The sequence below is a fragment of the Paroedura picta genome, chromosome 18 (assembly GCF_049243985.1).
Source record: "Paroedura picta isolate Pp20150507F chromosome 18, Ppicta_v3.0, whole genome shotgun sequence".
In the NCBI taxonomy this organism is placed as follows: domain Eukaryota; kingdom Metazoa; phylum Chordata; class Lepidosauria; order Squamata; family Gekkonidae; genus Paroedura; species Paroedura picta.
The window spans coordinates 6270322-6289956 of NC_135386.1; the positions used below are offsets into that span (position 1 = coordinate 6270322).

At 44.5% G+C, this 19635-nt stretch overlaps 1 protein-coding gene and 1 long non-coding RNA gene across 8 annotated transcripts in view; one reads left to right on the top strand and one right to left on the bottom strand.

The window, feature by feature from the left end:
* Window positions 1-7022, top strand: part of LOC143827732 (uncharacterized) — a 56033-nt gene extending 49011 nt beyond the window's left edge. For all 3 annotated transcript variants that reach the window (XR_013227397.1, XR_013227398.1, XR_013227399.1), the window contains 2 exons: window positions 177-278; window positions 6662-7022. This is a non-coding gene — a long non-coding RNA (uncharacterized LOC143827732). The remainder of the gene's footprint in view (window positions 1-176; window positions 279-6661) is intronic.
* A 3347-nt stretch (window positions 7023-10369) lies between these two features.
* Window positions 10370-19635, bottom strand: part of MAPK6 (mitogen-activated protein kinase 6) — a 32508-nt gene continuing 23242 nt past the window's right edge. For 4 of the 5 annotated variants that reach the window (XM_077318384.1, XM_077318380.1, XM_077318383.1 and 1 more), the window contains exons 2-6: window positions 16803-18008; window positions 15831-15975; window positions 14595-14759; window positions 13691-13892; window positions 10370-12875 (exon numbers count right to left, since the gene is read on the bottom strand). In XM_077318384.1, the coding sequence (XP_077174499.1) occupies window positions 11774-12875; window positions 13691-13892; window positions 14595-14759; window positions 15831-15975; window positions 16803-17357 (2169 nt within the window). In that variant the 5' untranslated portion in view covers window positions 17358-18008 and the 3' untranslated portion in view covers window positions 10370-11773. Of the gene's footprint in view, window positions 12876-13690; window positions 13893-14594; window positions 14760-15830; window positions 15976-16802; window positions 18009-19143; window positions 19295-19635 lie in introns of those variants that run through there. The other variant, XM_077318381.1, reaches the window with a different exon arrangement.

Consider the following 19635-nt stretch of genomic DNA (forward strand, 5'->3'; position numbering starts at 1 on the left):
TCTCTGCCGCATCAACGCTCTTTAATGGATGCTACAGTGGGTGATTCCATTCCATTCGTTATTTCTAATCCTGGGATAAATTGGGTCACGGTGTCTTTTGCTGCCTAGTGCTTAGTAAGATTGTAGCGCCTTCTGGCTTCATCTAATAATGTACAGGGAACACCCTCTCTCCCCAGTTTGTTTTGCAGAGTACGCACAATCGCCGATCCTGACTACCCTGTTCCAAGTTCAGCTGTGACCTTCACCATCTGGAAGGAGGGCAGGAGTGTATCAGCAAGGCAAGTGTCTGCTGGCCATATTTAAGAATTGCCGGGGGGACGGGGACGGACGACTAATGCTGAATTATTAGAGAGTGTTGTGGTTATGAGTGGCATTTTCTAATCTGGTGAGCCGGGTTTAATTCCCCGCTCCTCCGCATGCAGCTAACGGGGTGACCTTAGGCCAGTCACAGCCCTGATAGTGCAGTTCTCACAGAGCAGTCCTGTCAGACCTCTCTCAGTCCCACCTACCTCGCAGGGTGTCTGTTAAGAGAGCAGTGACTCACGAAAGCGCCTCCCTTCCCACTAATTTTGTTAGTCTTTCAGGTGCTCCTAGATCAGGGGTAGTCAAACTGCGGCCCTCCAGATGTCCATGGACTACAATTCCCAGGAGCCCCCTGCCAGCGAATGCTGGCAGGGGGCTCGTGGGAATTGTAGTCCATGGACATCTGGAGGGCCGCAGTTTGACTACCCCTGTCCTAGATTCTTGCTCCCCCCCCCCTAGTATGGCAGAGAATTAGTTCTTAGGGGAGCCACTGTGGTGTAGTGATTAAAGAACGGTAGATTCTAATCTGGAGTACCAGGTTTGATTCTCTGGTCCTCGACATGCAGCCAGCTGGGTGACCGTGGGCCAGTCACAGTTCTCTAAGAGCAGTTCTCTTAGAGCTCAGCCCCACCTCCTTTGTGGGGAGAGGAAAGGAAAGGTGCTTGCAAGCCACTTTGGGATTTGAAAAGCAGGGTGTAGAAACCAGCTCTCCTTCTCTTCCTCCTCTGCCCCCTACAGAGCACCAGCGTACTGATTCAGTTGTTTTATTGCCGTGTGCTCCTCCAGCTGTTTTTATTAACTAGAATCATACAGCTACTATAAGGCCAAAACTGACATCTGTTTAAGCCTCTCCTTGAAAGCTGACAGTTGGTCTGTTAACTCTTCCGGCAAGCTATGCCAGTCTTTCCTTTCCAAAACTTGCAGCTCGGGGATTTTTGGTCCCACATACTGAATGCTGATTCATCCGTCCTCTGGCTGCTGGCTGAATTTCCTTTAACAGCTGTTAATGTTTAACGTTGGACTGTTGGGCCCCCGAGGAAAATTAAGGGCACAGAAAACAGGTGCTTTAATAAGCTCTCCTATTCGAAGCGCAAACGCTCCAGCGGTATTTCACTGATCATATAGCTCGAGGTGATCCACTGGAAGATGATAATAAATATCCATTTCGCACCTTTCCTCTGTTCCTGATCAGAGAAGCTGCCTGTGGGGTTCTGGGGTTTTCATTTTTGGAACTGTCTGGTAATAGGCATTTGCTGGGTACCAGTTGGGTCTTGCCAGCCTGATCCTTCAGCTTGTCAGGTGGCACTCTGTTACCTCCAGGAAATACCTGGAGATGTTGGGAAGGGGGGGTTGGGCCCAGGAGTGGGTAGGCTTTGGGGCAGGGAGGCACCTCAGTGGAGCATAATGCTATGGAGTGTACCCATTTTCTCCAGGGGAACGGAGTTGTCAAACTGGGGGATTCTCCAGGCCCTGCCAGGGGACTGGCATCCCTAGCCCATATTTTCCACAAAGGGCTGTCAGAGTTATCACCAGCTCCTTGAAACAAACCACCAGGCGAACGTAGCTGCTTTAAAATAGGCAGCCCCTCCCTGTTCTTTGCAGATCAGCTAGTTAAGGAGTCGCGCTTAATTTAGCAAGGAAAAGGAGCCAGTGGTTTCACTGCCCTTTAACCCATCACCTCAGGTTCTCGGGCGTCCCGGCGTCCGAACAGCTGCGCATGTCAAGGCATTGACCATTTTGGCCTGTCAGAAGCACCAGTCCCTTGGCCTGCACTCTGCTGGATTCTAAAACTGGCTTAGAGAGATACATGAAATGGACATGCTTGCAGCCGTACAAGCTGGGCAGTGAGCAAGGATAATAAGTGGGATTTTTAAAAATTGTTAATGACTACGGAAGGTTGCATTTTCCGAATGAGGATTCACTACATAAGATTTCAATGTAAAAAAAAAAAAAAAGACGGAGGGGAAGCAGAAGCCCTAAACAATTATTTATTTATTCTTTAGACTTCTATTCCGCCGTACCTCGGCCAACTCAGGGTGGATTACCACCTACATAATTACATAAACCAAAATACATCTAAAAATGGATTTACACTAACATTTCAGAATAAGTTGATCTCCAGTACTGCCCATTAGAATTCTGCTGTGGATCTGGCAAGAGCAAGGTGTAATTTCCCCCTGAAGAGCTATTTGGTGGATGGAATTGCAGGCAGAGAGGTCTAGGAGATCTAAGGTCAGCTCTTGTTAGGCCTCAGCCGGAGGCCTGGTGGAATAGCTCTGCCATGCAGAACTGTTGTAGGTTCCTACGTGATAGACCTATGGAGTCAAACCTATCCTTTGCACCCAGGGCTGCTCCCTATGAGCATTTGCCCAGATCCTTCAAAAAAGCCACTGCTTCTGTAACCAGCTATGAAGAGGGCAGATTTAATAGTCCAGCAGTTTGTCTGAATATCCAGTCTGCAGCTTCTGCTCAGTGCTACAGCAGAAGAGAAGAGCAATCGGATTAGAACAAAGTCCTCTCCTTGTAGGTTTTCAGCGAGTGAAATGTTTAATCAGCAAGTACGGTGATTTCCTAACAAACGCGACAGGCTGGTAATTAATGAACATTATTGCTTATCTCATCTTGATGTTCCGTGCGGTTCTGCCCGTCATCTCGGTCTAACTGGCATCTCGCGGAATACTGAAGCCTCAAATGGCAGCAGGGATGGTTCATTTTATTGGTTCATTTTATTTTTACTTATTGTCCTCGAGGCTGGGGTTGCCAGATTCCAGGTGGGGCCTGGAGATCTCCCGGAGTTACAGCTGATCTCCAAACAACATTTTCCCCTGAAGAAAATGGCTGCATTAGAGAGCAGACTGTATAATGTCCCCCCCTCCCCAAATCCTACCCTCTCTCAAGCTTCACCCCCAAATTTCCAGGAATCTCTCCATGCACCGCTGGTCTGAAGCAATAGGACAAAGGATGAGTCACCATGAAGACTAACAAAGTTTCTGGGTATAAGCTTATGTGTGAATGCAGAATTCTTCAGATGTATTGAAATAGACTTTACCAACCATTACATATAGGTGAGGGAGGTCAGATGCCAGGATGTGCTAATTAGAGTCAAGATACATAAGTACCTCAGCAATAAGTATAGCTAAGAGTAGATTGAAGCAGTTGGTAAAACCCGTGAGTTAAACAGATGTGAGAACTGAGAGACGTAGCCTGTGTGGTGAGATAAGAACACAATATCTCTGTTAAGCCCTGGAAGTTCCATTGTTCTCCTGAGCATTGTAAATTCAGCGTTCTCCCACCCTAGTCTGTTTCTGAAATTCCTTTGCACTAAAACAGCTACTTTGAGGTGACCTAAGAGGCTGAAATTTCTTTTCTCAATTTTGTGATTCTTGGTAGCAGATTTGTGTGTAGCAAACAGAAGAGCATTGTTAGCATTTAACATCACATACCATGTTAGAAGATGAGCAAGTGAATGTGCAGCCAGCTGGGCGACCTTGGACCAGTCCCACTTCTCTTTTAGCTGTTTGGGGCTACTGTGTTGTTTAGAACAGGGGTAATCAACCTGTGGCCCTCCAGATGTCCATGGACTACAATTCCCAGGAGCCCCTGCCAGCGTTTGCTGGCAGGGATTCATGGGAATTGTAGTCCATGGACATCTGGAGGGCTACAGGTTGACTACCCCTGGTTTAGAACATGACTTTCAAATGGGCAGGGAACGGCTGGGATCTCCAGCCTAGCAAGTGTTTTACGATTTGGGGGAGGGGGGGATCAGAACCTGACTCCCACTGGGGAACCAGTTTCTGATTCCCTGTCCCCCCATCTTCCCTGTGCCAGGGCCATAAAATGCATCAAGAGGTCAGAGAGCAGTTCTTCCTGGGAGATAGCCATTGGCCCACCTGCCAGGGAGACGGGATTATGTGGCATCATGATCTGGGTATGGCAGTGTGTGAGATGCATGCACTAGCAGAATTAGGAGGAAGCCTGGGAGGCACCTTCCCACGTGGGGTGGGTCTTCTAAACCTGGAAGGGGAGAAGTTTCCTGCTGATACAGGGCAGGAAGGATTAGGCTGACTCCTCTGTTCTTTGTTTAATTGTTTTGTCCTAACACTGGGATGCAGACCACAAGGGCATTCGCTTCACGGACAGCCAGGTGGGGTTGTCAGAAGCACCTGCTCAGCACTGTTCAGTCTGCTTAGACTTGTTTTGTGTCCTTTTCTGGGCTTGACCGCTGTTTTCTCTCTCTGTGCTCTAGCTTAATTTGTAGCAATAAAGTCTTTTCTGGTTTAAGGAAGCAGTGAGTCAAACTCCTCACATCTTCTTAGAGCGGAGGGTATCCGCGCCCCTTTGCTCACAGTACAGGCCGAAGTAGCAGGGAAACCCTGCCCCTTGTCCCTGCTCACAGCCTGCCTTTACGGGCGTTCATCAGGGGATTGGTATTGTGGGAGGCTGGAGTTTGGGGTGGTGGCACAATGGAGAATAACACACTTCACAGGCCCACAAGCATGCAACACCAATGTAAGAACACATCGGCCCAGGGCACATTTATGAAAAGCACTATTAAAAATATGCAATGAAAAGGAGAATCCTCTTGGAGTGTGTATTTGTTCCTAAACAGGAGTGACAGACTGACAGCACAATCGAAGCAAACAAAGCCATCTGCTTCTGAATCATGGCTGAGGAACGATCCCGTGCCAGTTTGCAAAGCCCTTGCAAAGCACACCCTGTAGCAATCTTGGCCCAAAAGCGGCACATGAGTCACAATAAATCTGTTAGTCTTTTCATACAATTTTGGTCACACCAAAATGATAATTACTGATGTGCAAGAGAAAACAGGGGGAGTTCTCTGCGGTGCTCCCCGTGCCGCTGAGCAAATCTCATCCGACAAGAGGTGAAAGAAATTGATTTAATGGGTCTTTGGTAACAAAGGGCTGGCTTTTAAAATGGTGTTGATCATGACTTAAGATTTTTATTTATGATCTCGTTTATTTGCTGCCCTTCTCTGAGGGCTCAGGGAAAGGAGCCGGGGTTGATTCCCCACTCCTTCACATGCAGTCAACTGGGTGCACGTTGGCCGCTCACAGTTCTGTCAGAGCTGCTCTGAGAGAGCAGTTCTGTCAGAACTCTCTCAGCCTCACCTACTTTACAGGGTGTCTGTGGTGGAAGAGGAAGGGAAGGTGACTGTAAGCTGCTTTGAGATTCCTTTGGGCAGTGAAAAGCAGGGTATAAAAACCAACTCTTCTTCTAAAACATTTAGATATTAAAACACTTTAAAAACCTAGAAGCACATAGTTTCCTTCCTATACTCAAGACCGTTGTTGTTATCTGTACTCAAACTTTGAACAGTAAAACCTTTTGCTTGTCAGTCTTAATTCAAGGGTGTTTCCTTCCAGGTAAGTTTTTAAATGATTGCAGGCTAAGATAGTGTGGAAAGATTGAAATCAAAGTGTTTGTATGTGTGTGTTTTAAATAGAGGGGGGCTCATTAGATGGCCAGCCCAGGCCATCTTGATGCCTTTGCTGACCTTTTAAAAAGATGTTCCCTTCAAACGTGGAGAAACGGCTGCGTGTGTGAGAGTTGATGGACCATCCCCTTCCATATGAACCTGCCTATCCATTGCAGTCATCTTTGGAAGCCCTGCTTTGGTTGCCTTCATCATTTAAGGCTATACAAGTGGGTAGCATTTGGAGCAGTTCCTAAAGCTTGGGATTCCCTCCCCAGGGAACTTGTCCGTGTCCCTCTATTGTTATCTCCTGCCTGAAGACTCCTTTCATTTTACATATTCCTTATAACAATTATTGCCCTCCAAAATTATTGTTGCCATTTTGATGCTATGTATGTTTAGCTGTTTTAATGTTTGTGCATCCCCATTATTGTGTTGTATGTTTTTTAAAGCTGAAATGTATTGAAAGTTCATCTTTGCTGCCTTGAGAGATTTTATCTGGTTGGGAAAAGGGCGGATAAATGTTTAAACAAATGAATCCCGAGAAGTCTACAAAGCAATCCAAGGATGGGGGAGTCGGCTGGTCCTGGAGATGGCTGCGGTCCCCAGAACCCGCAAAGGAGGAGGTTCACAGCTGGGGCCTGCTGCTGGATGCTGGCCTATGACTGGGGGGACTCAGGCACAGTGGTACCTTTGGTCAGCTTTGGCTGGGATGTCAGCAATAGCCGTTCCTCAGACAGCATTGTTTTCATAGGCAGAATACTCTTGTGTGCTTGATATGTGGCTTATATGTGTTTTTGTAAATTATCTGGAAACGTCCAAGAACTCTGCAGTGCCTTCAAACGCTCTCTTTCCAATGTCTTGTCCTGTCATTTCTGTAATATTTCTCAGCCTTAGAAATAATTCGTTTTCCTTTCATTCCAGGGGGATCGCATCACCTTTCCACGGAAAGATTCTCATGGGTTCTGCCTCCGTGGCTGGACACAACTTAGAATATGCCTCTTTAGCCTTCAAAGCTTCTACGGAGAAGGTCCTGGCCAGCATGCCTGAACCACCAGTTCATGTCCTACCTGGTCTGCTGCTGAGTAGCCTCTCCTTGTGCTGGGCTCTCTTTCCTCCTGCCTTGAGCATCTCATCCTTGGAATAACCTCCCCAGGAAGGCCTGCCTTGCTCTTTTGTTAAGGCCCCGGCCTGCAATTTTTATTTTCAGTACGGTGTTTAAGGAAAACAGATTTTATGGTCTCCTACTTCAATGGGTGCTTTATTAATAAATATTTTGACTTTTTATGCTCTAGCTTGTTTTTAATGTAGGCTTAGGCTGGAGATGTAGTATGTAATTCTAACGGGTCAAAGGGAAGATGTAGCATATTAGGAGGGGATCCAAGTGACATAGTCATTGTCTAAACAGGTCACACAAGGTCACACAAGGTCATGAAGAATGACTGTATATGTTTTCCAAATAATATCAGAGAGGGTCAATGCAGAAGAAATATATAATTTGCTTTTTACATCAAATGGAAGTCTGTAAATGAGAAAGAGTTGCTGGAGGCTCCTGGGGTTGCATGGCCATTCTTCCAAATTTCCAATTAGTCCAGGGGATACTTAAGGTCATTGAGATCATTTGCTGCACTTTCCAATTAGTCCAGGGGTTACTTGAGGTCACAGGGGTTACTTGGGGTCATTTCCCAAATTTTTCAATTAGTCCGGGGGTTACTTGAGGTCACAGGGGTTACTATAGGTCATTTTCAAAAATTTTCAATTAGTCCAGGGGTTACCTGAGGTCACAGGGGTTACTATAGGTCATTTTCAAAAATTTTCAATTAGTCCAGGGGTTACTTGAGGTCACAGGGGTTACTTGAGGTCATTTTCAAAAATTTTCAATTAGTCCAGGGGTTACTTCAGGTCACAGGGGTTACTTGAGGTCATTTTCAAAAATTTTCAATTAGTCCAGGGGTTACTTCAGGTCACAGGGGTTACTTGAGGTCATTTTCAAAAATTTTCAATTAGTCCAGGGGTTACTTCAGGTCACAGGGGTTACTATAGGTCATTTTCAAAAATTTTCAATTAGTCCAGGGGTTACCTGAGGTCACAGGGGTTACTATAGGTCATTTTCAAAATTTTTCAATTAGTCCAGGGGTTACCTGAGGTCACAGGGGTTACTATAGGTCATTTTCAAAAATTTTCAATTAGTCCAGGGGTTACTTGAGGTCACAGGGGTTACTATAGGTCATTTTCAAAAATTTCCAATTAGTCCAGGGGTTACTTCAGGTCACAGGGGTTACTTGAGGTCATTTTCAAAAATTTTCAATTAGTCCAGGGGTTACCTGAGGTCACAGGGGTTACTATAGGTCATTTTCAAAAATTTTCAATTAGTCCAGGGGTTACTTCAGGTCACAGGGGTTACTATAGGTCATTTTCAAAAATTTTCAATTAGTCCAGGGGTTACTTCAGGTCACAGGGGTTACTTGAGGTCATTTTCAAAAATTTTCAATTAGACCAGGGGTTACCTGAGGTCACAGGGGTTACTATAGGTCATTTCTCAAAATTTCCAATTAGTCCAGGGGTTACTTGAGGTCACAGGGGTTACTCTAGGTCATTGGGTTTCTACTGGTCACCATGTGCAGCCTCTAGCGGGCCAAACCAAAAAGGAGAATTCAAGAATGTATAAAGGTCAAAGGAAAATGAAGAAAAGCCCCCGTAGGGTAGAATGCAATTTTCAAATTTAGTACATTCTTTGATGTAAAAAACCCCCAAGGCACAGCCTCAATAAAATCTGTGCATTCCTGCATACCAGTGCCTCCGCTGATCAGATGCATTTTGGCATGACTGCCTTTATCAGTGGTCAGGGATCAAATAAAAGCCGCAGAAATAAAATACAAGAATTACAAAGATTGTTAGAGAATTATACATAAAATGACCTTATATACTCAGGACACTACGGACCTTAGTCAATTGTGTAGACCAGAAGGCCAGATAAAACAAATAGAAGCCTCTCGTGTTTCAAAAGCAGGCCCTGGTCAAGGTAAGAGCTTTGAGTGTCCAGTGTCATGTAGGAGCCAACCTTCACCCAAAGTATGCTGCAGGTTGGCTCCTACATGACACTTAGTGGACACTCAAAGCTCTTACCTTGACCAGGGCCTGCTTTTGAAACACAAGAGGCCTCAAGTAAAATCCAAATCACAGACTATGGTCCAGAGTATCCAGAGCATGGACTAGGTTCAGAGTATCCAGAGCATGTAACGTTTTATGTAAAGGAGCTAACTGTATAAAACAATTCTCGTATTTTACTAATGCTATATTTATTGTTTCGTTTGATGCCTGACCACTGATAAAGGTAACACTGAAATGCGTCCAGTCAGTGGAGTCACTGTTATGCAGGTATGCACCAATTTTATTGAGGCAGTGCAATAAGCCTTGGGTTTTTAACTTCAATAAATAGCAGTACCAAATTTTTATAGTTTTCTACAATACAGAGGCTTTAGCTTAGTCTCCAATTGGTTCTGAAATTACTGCAAGTCAAAGTCATGCTACAAAATTTCTAATTAATCTACTAGTTACTTGCATTCAGCATTTCTGAGGAATGCCAGAAATCTTGCTATTGTATTCCAGGAGCACTACAATAAACCCAAGCCCTGGGGTGCAGATCTCCTGGGTGGCTGGAACACTGCATCTCAGGCCAGCAGTCAATGCAGGCTTCAGGCAGCTCACTTGAGTCCAGTGAAAACAGCAAGAGATCAGGAGCACCTTCACGATCTAACAAAATTTGTGGCAGGGTAGGAGTTTTCCTGAGTGACTGCTCACTTCTTCAGTGACACATGAAAGCTCCTACCCTGCCTCAAATGTTAAGGTGCTACTGGTTTCTCACTCTTTTCTACTGCTACAGATGGACCAACATGGCTACCAATCTTGACTTAAATCCAGTGAAGATGACTTACCTGAGCAGAGCACTTCTAGATTAAGGAGTAAGATCAACTATACAAGAAAGACTGGACAGGACTCTGTTCCAGCCATCACAATAGACCACACTGCAGGCACTCATGGAGTGCGCAAAGTAAGGGGAGCAAAAATTTCGGACCCTCGGACCAACACAGAAAATCCTATCCACAGACTCTATTTAAATAGTTTGCCTTAAACCAACGCAGATTAGAATGGCAACATGTAAATACAAGACAATTCAAGTATTTACAGTACTTGGGTCAGCAAACCACTCTGTTTTAACCAGGATAAGGCTTTTACCACTTTAAAACAAGGGTTTTTTTCAGCTAAATTTTCGGCTAAATGAGAACTGCTGGGAAAAGCTTTTCAGTGACAAGAATTAGCCATCTTCAAAGAGCCAATGATTTGGGCTTTTTAGCCAGAATGTTGGTTTGGAGCCGTTATCCTTTAAAACCTTCACCCTGGAGACCCTGCATGGAAATCAACCCCACGGATTTAAAATCTCAAACAACATTCATGCCTAGGCAGTGTGTAATCCATGACAGCAAGCTTTTGAATGATCAGGGCCCCAACACAGGACCCACTTCTGGCAAACACCAAAGGGACATCCCTGTTTTCTTCCCCGGAGGGGTTCACGGGCAAACCTGGGAGCCGGCAAGAAGTTCTGGAGGCTAGTCAAGGCCCACGTGCCAAGTGTCAATGTTGCTGGCCAAGTTTTATTTGTCTCTTTGTTTAAACGGGGGAGCCAATGATACATACGAGTTTCCCAAAACAAAAACAAAACAAAAAAATACCCCCAGAAGATAAAAAACAAACTTGTCAGAAGACTTGAGATGCTACATGCTACATTTAAACTAATCATACTCATGCGTGCTTTGGAAACAGGTGTGGGTATCATTCATTAAAAACATACAGTGAAAATAAAATGCCTGACCATACAGAACTTTTAAACTACAGTAATGTTGTACCTTAATTTTTGTTTCCATGCACACACAACTAACATTACAAAAATTTCTGGTTAAAAAAAAAAATTAAATACAATTAAGACTTCTAGGAGCATTTCATAGTAAAACAATTCCTAATTTCTTTGTAGAGATCAAGCACCTCCAAAATGCAAATTCCTATACACAGTGAGTGCCTTACTTGAAGTGAAATCTTTTTTTTTATTATTTATTTATAAAGAAAATCCCTCACATGGATCACCTCAGAATAAGGGGATGTTATTTCATCTCTATTTCAGCTATGTAGGCAATAAACCATAGTGCTAAAAGAACTCTCTCTTTTTTTTTTAAATCTGTAAAGCAAGTTCCAAAAAAATTTAAAGTTGACTTTCTATCATTACAGAAAATATAATTTGCTAAAATAAATTAAAAATGCTGCATATTAACATTTCCACTATAAAGAATGCATACCGGAATATTTATAAATATTGAATGATTTTTTTTCCTCTCTCTCCATAATACGACCGACTACAATAATGCTGGCTAAATAGAAGTGCGTTATGTAAAGCACTACGAGTCGTTGATGGTTTTTTGCCACATACTGCTGTTACCTTGAGGTAGATAACACATGCGTACCAAATTCTGCATTTGCTTTCAGTTGCTGCTGGTATCATGTGTCTAAGAAATGTGTACAGTATGAAAAATTCTAAAATACATATGAATGAAAAAACATTTCAGGGGAAAAAATAGATATTTTCATGCAAATATGTATAGTCTCACTGTATAATTTTCAAGGCAAGATTCTTATTCCTCCTCTGCAAAACACGAACGCCCGTTTCAAACTGAGTGTGTCTACTTGGTTTTAGTGCATTTTCACGCCTGATGCTTCTTCCTGCAGTTTGCATTGTTTTGCCCTGTTCTTTACTACCCTTGTGTGCAAACGACATGCCAGGTTTTTTTTTTGTTTGTTTTTTGTTTTAAATCGTCATGTAAAGAAAGCAAATTCTGGTTTGTAAAAACAATGGTAAACAGAAAACTAAGGAAATCCATACCAAAGTTACATCATCTGATTTCAAGTAAAAAAAAAAATTACTTACAATAAAAAAAAAAACACACATTTCATGAGTACAAAAAGAAATGTCTGCTGTCTTTTTTTTTTTTAGTTTAGGTGTTTCAGAATGCTGCTGTACGTCTTATGGGGAATCTGGGGAGAGGATTTCATGGCGGAAGGTGTTAACGTGGCCTGTATGGATTTAAGGGGGGAGCCAACTGGGCTGTGGAACTGGGGGATACCTATAGCTTCGAGATGCTTGTTAAAAAGAAATTCCCCGCTGTTACTAATGAAATTGCCTTCTCTGTCCTTCTCCCCAGCCTTCCCATCTTCAGGTGGCTCAGTTTCCGGCACTTCGGCCTCCTCCTTCTTGCTAAAAAACCTGTCCAGGTAACTGGTGTAGGTGTTCTCCTTCTCCATCTGCTCGTCCTTCCTGACTTCGCAGCAAAACTGGCCTATGAGGAAACACTCCTCCCCCCCGCTCACCAGCTGACTGTCCCAGGAAGTCTGGTACAGAGCTTCCAGCTGGGCCAAGTTGGCCATCCCTTTCTCTTGCTTCTCTCTACTCACTGACTTGGATATGCCTTTCGATTCCAGGTGGGACACTGAACTATTCAAGTCGTTTAACTTATCCACTTCAGTCGACTCATGCTGCAAGCTAAGCTGAATGGTTCCCGCTATGAACGAGTCAAAGTCAAACCCCTGATGCTTCTCCCTCTCCCTCTCCTTTTCGGCCAGCTGCTGGGAGGCCTCCTGGAGCGCTATCTGAGCTTTCACCAAGCCGTTCCTTTCGCATTTGGACTTGCCTTTCTTGTCTGACTTCTCCTTGCTTTGCTCCTTCCAGTTGGAAAGATCTATGATAAGCTTGGGCTCGTAATAATGGTTCACTTCACTCTCCCTCCACACTAAGTTATCTAGGTAGGAAGCAGACCTCATCTTGTAATTACAGGTGTGGCTACATTCCAGATCACAATACTTGTTTTCATGGTGGTCTGGGTAGGGCCAACAGGGCTCAGTAGAGAAGTGGGTATCGAACGCCGGATCCTCCAGATACTTCTCACGGTCGCCGTCCAAATACTTGCGAGGATCGACTTGAACTTCTTCCTCATCAGTCCCATCGGAAAGAGCTCGTGGGTCACGCTGGACTTCATCAGCTTCGAAGTTGTTATGGATAGGCCAGTCGTGGTCTGAAAACTGACTTTCGTGGTATCTGCAACGATGAATGAATGGTATAGCAGTCATTGGCTTGCGGACACGATACAAAGTCAACACGAGAGGAGGATTTCACTGCCAAAGGTGTGCAACCGGGTTGATCCCTACACCTGTCTGTGTTTCAAACTGCTGAACTGAGTTTTAGCCGACAGGACTAGGGTTTTTTAATGTTAGCACTCACACAGCCCCTTTCACCAAACATCTGCTGGCACGATCCTCCAGAGTCAGGAAATGAAATCTCCACAATACCTAATTTGCACAGGTTCGCTTTATTCGCTTCTCCATCAATCTCATTAAACATTCCCTAGTGGGACATTTCCTTCCTGATCACAACAAAGTACTCTCTCAGCATTTCAGCATTTAACGCAGAGACCCTCGATTTCTGGCAAAAGGTGGATGCTCCAGGTATCTGGGGCAGTACATAAAAATGCTACTCATCCCACTAAGCACTTAACGACAAAATATGAGTCACATGCGCATGCGTGTACACACACACACACATTCTTTTTCTCTCTTTAGCCAGTCATTTCACCAAAGCTAAACAGACATCATTCTGAATTTGGGACAGAATATACATCGGTACCAATGACCGCCTAAGGAGGAATGCATCGCGTAGAGGGAATTACCGATGGTTTAAAATGCTAACCTGACTGAATTTGCGTTCAGGATACAATGAACCTCAAAGCATCCAGGTTCTCTCCTTGCCCATCTAGGGTCGTTTCACTGCACACAGCCCGTTAGCATTTCCAGCCTAACCTTCTTTGCCTGGCAAGTCGACAGACATGCACAGAAAAGGGTTTCCAAACAGCGTACCTTTCCCAGTTATAGATGTGACTGTGATTGTCGTCCATGAGCAGAATGTCGTCCACCTCGTCCTCGATGTGAAAGGGGTGGCTTGAAATGGGCTCATCGGTTGGGAAGGAGTAGATGCTCATGTAAGGATGGGACAAAGCTTCTTCTGCCGTCAATCGATCCATGGGACTGAAGGTCAATATCTGTTCCAGAAAGTCCAGTGCTGGAAGGAACAAAACCAAGCCATGCAGTTGTTACTTCTAACACAAATCACACTTTAATGGCTTCAGCTGCTTCCTCCGCTGAGCTTGTAAAGTGCTTCCAGTTCCAAATATTTAACATTAATCCATTTATTCAGATGCCTGAACTTGCTTTCCTCTCCAACAGTGTTCTCCCCACCTCCACATTCTCCCTATGACAACTATCCTGGGATGTAGGTTAGGATGAGAGGGGCAGAGTGGGACAGAGTGTGTGACAGACCTAAGATCACTCAGGGAGCTTTCATGGCAGAGTGGCAATTCAGAATTATGAGGTCTGGCTTGGGGAGACCGGGGTTCAAATCGGGTTCCCATGAAGCTCTCTGGGGAACCATGAGTCAGTCACCCTCTAGCCTACTGTAAAGGCTAGTAAAATGGAGGAGGAGCAAAACCCCACCTTGAGCTACCTGAAAGACAAAGTGGACAGCCATTCCGGCACATGCAAATCACAGTGTGCACAGAGAACGGAATACATCAATCAGTCGTCCTAACAAGTGCTTGATTTTTTTTTCTGTTCTGTTCTCCACAGGGCTGGTCTAAGCTTCTAAATGAGAAACTAAGCACAGCACATAAATCTCTAAAAAGGCAAATCTCGCCCACAGCTTCCCCAGCCAACAGACAGGAAATAATAATTTTTAAGTAAGCAAAAGACAAAGCAGTCCATTTACCTTCAGGGCTAATGCCTGGGAGGAGCTGAGTTAAAGGTTTGTGTGGCTCAGTCATGTCGTTTTTAATGTAAACTGGGATGACGTTCAGGAGTTCTTGACGATCTTCCTCATGAACAACCGGAATCGACTCTAAAATCAGCTGCATCTGTTCAAGTTCGTGTGCGCCTGAATAGAAAGACAAAACACACAAGTCAGTTAGGTTCAAGAAACCCGCTGGTAACTATTCTGGTGATTATCACAGAATTCTATCTCCTATCCTTCAGAGGAGTTAACAGAATTTTTGTATGTAAAACCCTTTTTTTTGGGGGGGGGGGGTAATTTACTTCATTTTAAACTCACCTTTCTCCCCAAAGGGGACCCAAACTGGCTTATGCTGGACTCCCTGACTCCATTTTACCCTCACAACCACTCCGTAAAATGTACGTGAAGCAGTTTAGCTGAGTAGTTTGAAGACCCCCCCCACAGCAGACAACTACAATGTATCAAGGACACAGGCTTGACAAAGCTACACAAGATTAACTCTCCTCTATACAACTTAGTAGCAAGTTTTCATATCCAGACTGGAAGGTGCTGAAAGTAAGCAAGCATCAGGGCACCCCCCACACAGAAAAGCAAGTTGTGCCCCAGGCCATAACAGTGTAACCCTGTCAGCTGCAAGCTTGACGGCTGGTTCAGTGAACACAAAAAATTATAACAGAATGTGCCTGTGAATAGCTACTTTCTCAAGCAGTATGAATTAAGTACCTATTAACTAACTTACCTGTACATCTGGATATGAAACAGTTTGTGCTTAAATGCTCCAAAGTATAACATTGTTATACAGTTGAAAGCTATTTAATATCAGAGGGAAGAAGAGCTGTTTTTTTATACCCTGCTTGAAGGAGTCTCAAAGCGGCTTACAAACCCCTTTCCCCTCCTCTCCCCACAACAGACACCCTGTGAGGTAGGTGGGGCCGAGAGACCTCTGAGAGAACTGCTCTGCAAGGACAGCTGTAAGAGAACTGTAACTAGCCTCTTAGGACATACAGCCTCATTAATCAAAAACCCAAGTCATTGGTATGAAATGTCTTGTTTGTAAACAGCGTAAGTGTCTTTGCCATTTGCCATTTCAATAAGCTGTTGGTAAAGCGCGTTGAGAAAAACGGACACACCAAGCTTTTCCTGCTAAATGCTAAAGCACTGCACAAAGATTTTACACTCAGACAGACACGTTTGCACCAATCAGTCTCCACCAACCTGCAAAGAGAGTTTTCCCTGTCAGCATTTCAGCAAAGATGCAACCTGCAGCCCACATATCAATGGCTTTAGTATAGTTGTTAGGAGACAGCAAAAGGCGAGGTGATCTGTACCATTTAGTTACCAATCCTTCAGAGAGATGGCCCTACAGAGAGAGAGATTTTACTTGCATTTGAGTCATCACAACGGTTTCTTGCCTTAAAACTCCCAAGCAGTTAAGAGGAAGCATGGCTGGAAATACTCTGCTTCATCAGTGCCGACAATTCGGCCTGGTGGGCGAGGCCGAGAGAGGGACGGGCCCCAAAGTCATCCAATCCAGGAACCTCAGTTCCACCCTCTCTCCACTGTCCCCACACTGGCTCTCCTCATCCCCCTTGGTTGTTTTTTTTTTCATTCAGCCCTTTAAATCATTTTATTTAGTTATATATATTTGCCACCACACCCCTGTGGACTTTTCAAGGCAAGAAACCTTCAGAGGAGGTTTACCATTGCCTGCCTCTGCATAGAGACCTGAGCTTCTTTGGTGGTCTCCCTTCCAAATACTGAACAGGGCGGACCCCACTGAGCTTCCCCTATCTGATGTGACCGGGCTAGCTTGGTATTCAATGAGGCATCAGTACCAATAATTAAACACAGCCATGTTCAAGACATTCCTCATTCATTTCAAAGAGGCTGATGCCATCTTAAGCTCACTGAAGCGCATCTGGAACCAACTGACGTGCGTCTTACAAGTTGTTCTGTGCAATTTCCCCTCACCAAAGAAGTGGCCGTTGGTCAACTGAGAAATAAAAACATAGGGGGGGGGGGTCACTTTACATGACCTTGCGCATATCTAAAAAACATGGGCGACTGTGACGAGCACCACTTTGTCAAGGGCTTGCCCTGGCTACAGCTTGCTGCAAAACGCTATCGACCACAGCAAACACACACACGCGTATTACAACCACAATGTCCGAGCACACCTTCACCTACCTTATGGGAGTAGTGGGGGTCCATAATCCGCGCGAGACCAAAGTCTCCAATTTTCAGCACCAAGTCTTCAGTATTAATGAACAGGTTAGCTGGCTTGAGGTCTCTGTGCAGAACGTTTGCAGAGTGAATGTACTTGAGGCCACGTAGCAGCTGGTACATGAAGAGTCTGGCGTGTTCTTCCAGTAAGGGCCCTTGCTCCAGCAAGTTGGCCAGATCTGTCTCCATGTACTCTTGGACAATGTAAACACAGTTCAGTTCTGTCAGAGAGCCCACTTCATCTGTCAACTGACTCCCGTTGGGACCGAGGATTTCAAAGACTTTGACAATGTTGTCGTGGTCGAGCCTTCGGATGATTTTGATCTCGCGGAGAGCATGCTTAACACTCTGAGGATCGGTAAGAACAATCTTCTTGACGGCCACTCTTTTGTCGCAGTCGTTATCGACGGCAGAAAAAACTAAGCCATTCCCACCGCAGCCCAGTGGTTTTAAGTCCATATACCGAGAACCCAGATCAAAACCATGAATGTTCATGAGGCTTTCGAACTTCTCTGCCATTTTGAGAAAGAATGCGTTGCGTTCTGTCTGCCCTCTTTATTAAGCTATTAGGCTTTTTGCAAACATGTAAAGATGCTTCCACTGGTATGTGAAGGATCTTACGGAAAAGGAGAAGAAAAGCTTCAGGCTGACTGTAGGATGATTGCTTGACACTCTCATTGCATTGCTAGCCAACCAGGCCCTGCTGTGTCCCCTTTAGCCTCGGAGCCTACACAACTCTACAACTCAAACTGACCCAAGATAGCACAGGTGTAGTATTCATAGTTCAAGAAAAGGTGCAGCATATCCGCAGACGGGTGAAGGAAACGCAAGGAAATCAAACGGAATGAAATGACATACTTTTGCACTTAGCTCTACTGTGCTAAACTGACTAACATTTAACAAAAATGTGAATAAATATGCATGTCATAGGCTTCTGTTAACATCCTCCTCCTCACAGTGCAGATACATTCAGTGTTGGACTGGTCCTGAGCAGCTTCATTCTATGGGGTTGAAAGCACTTTTTCGATGTCTTCTTTTTCTCTTTACCGTCTAGTTCGTCTACGAAGTGGCAGCTCTTGATTTACAAAAGATGTTGTCAGTTAATGATCAGGTGGCTCCAGCTCACCACAATCACAATCAAAGCTGCCATCCATCTTATTCTGTGAAAACCTAGGGGGGGGGGAGAGAGAGAGAGAACACACCATGTATTAGTACTTATATCATATATGTTGCCGAAACAAACTCCGTAATTTAACTGGGTGATCTTAAGAGGCTGACATGGCAACTAAAGCAGGGAGTCAACTTGTGGTCCTCCCAAGGTCCATGGACTACAATTCCCATGAGCATTCACTGGCAGGAGCTCATGGGAATTGTAGTCCATGGACCTCGGGAGGACCACAGGTTGGCTACCCCTGAACTGAAGGGCTTACAAAACTAGCCATCATTTTTTTTTATCTTCTGGAGAATCAAACACAACACTCATCTTCAGAACAAGTACCATCAATCCTGAATGACTCTCTCCCCCCCCCCCCGTACACTTCTTTTATTTGAGGAAGGCTACAAATCTGGGGGGGGAAAAACTTCTCTTTGTCTCTACATACAATTCAAATCTGATACCCCAGGTACTTGGCATCAAGGGCTTGTTTACAGAGAGATTCTCAAAATCATATTCAGCCCCCTTGGGCAGAACAATACTTGCTCACTGAGGAGTGGTTCCGATGGAAGTCTGAGGACTCTGGCCATAAACCAGAGACATCTAAATGAATCCGCCATGGAGACATTCCCTTTCACCTCATTTTGTTGCTGGTGCTGGCATTCAGTTTAGTTTTACACCGTTTGTATGAAGTTTATACGCAAAAAAAAAAAGTTTTAAATTAAAAACAGTGCAAAATGTATGGGGAAGACTAGGCGTGAACAAACAGAAAAAGTACAGAACGCAGACTTTTGATTTGCAGAGGGAGAAACTAAAATAGCAATTTTCAACTTGAAACAGCAGAGGTAAGAAATTCAGAGTCATTCCTACAGTAAGCATGAAACTTAAAGAGTGATGAAAGAGGTGGGAAATCTACCAGTTGTCCAAAATGTCAACTATTCTGGAAACCATATATTCTCAGCCTAGTACTAGGCAGGATTCTACAATAAGGTAAATGACCCAGTAGCTAGCTAATCATAGGCTACACTAGCATAGTTTAGGAGTGTTTCCCCAAGCCCTCGGATAACCACAAATGTATAGCTGTGTTTTGTGAAAGGGGGGGAGAGACTGCCTTCGGGTATACACTGATAAATAGCATTCTATGCCACTCACTATGGCTATATTAACACTTGGAGGGCCCTCCATATACCAACTGAAAATGCAGCAGTGTCTCTAGTTACTCCTCTCTTCCAGACAGACTCCATCTGCAGCGTAAGAGATTATGACTTCAGTGGATGAAGTCACTTCCTATGGAGATGACTGGATTTTGGACAGTCCAACATTTCATCACAGTACTACTGCCTGGTTAGTGGCCACCTCTTCAAGGATGTCCGGTTACTACCACCAGCGACAGCCCTCAACGTGCACATTCTGATGTTGTACTGAAGCTTCTTGGAGGCTGGCAGGATCCCTGGATGACAACTTTCTGAGCAGGCACATTTTGAGTTCAGCCATTTTAAAGCCAAGGAAGGGGGGGGTGAAAGTGTTATCTTAATTTTGTTACTCCGAGAGTGAATTAGCTAACAACAGAACAGCAATATTCCCTCAGTTTCATGCAGCTAGAGGACTATTTCCAACAAAAGTAAAGCCATTATACACTGATGG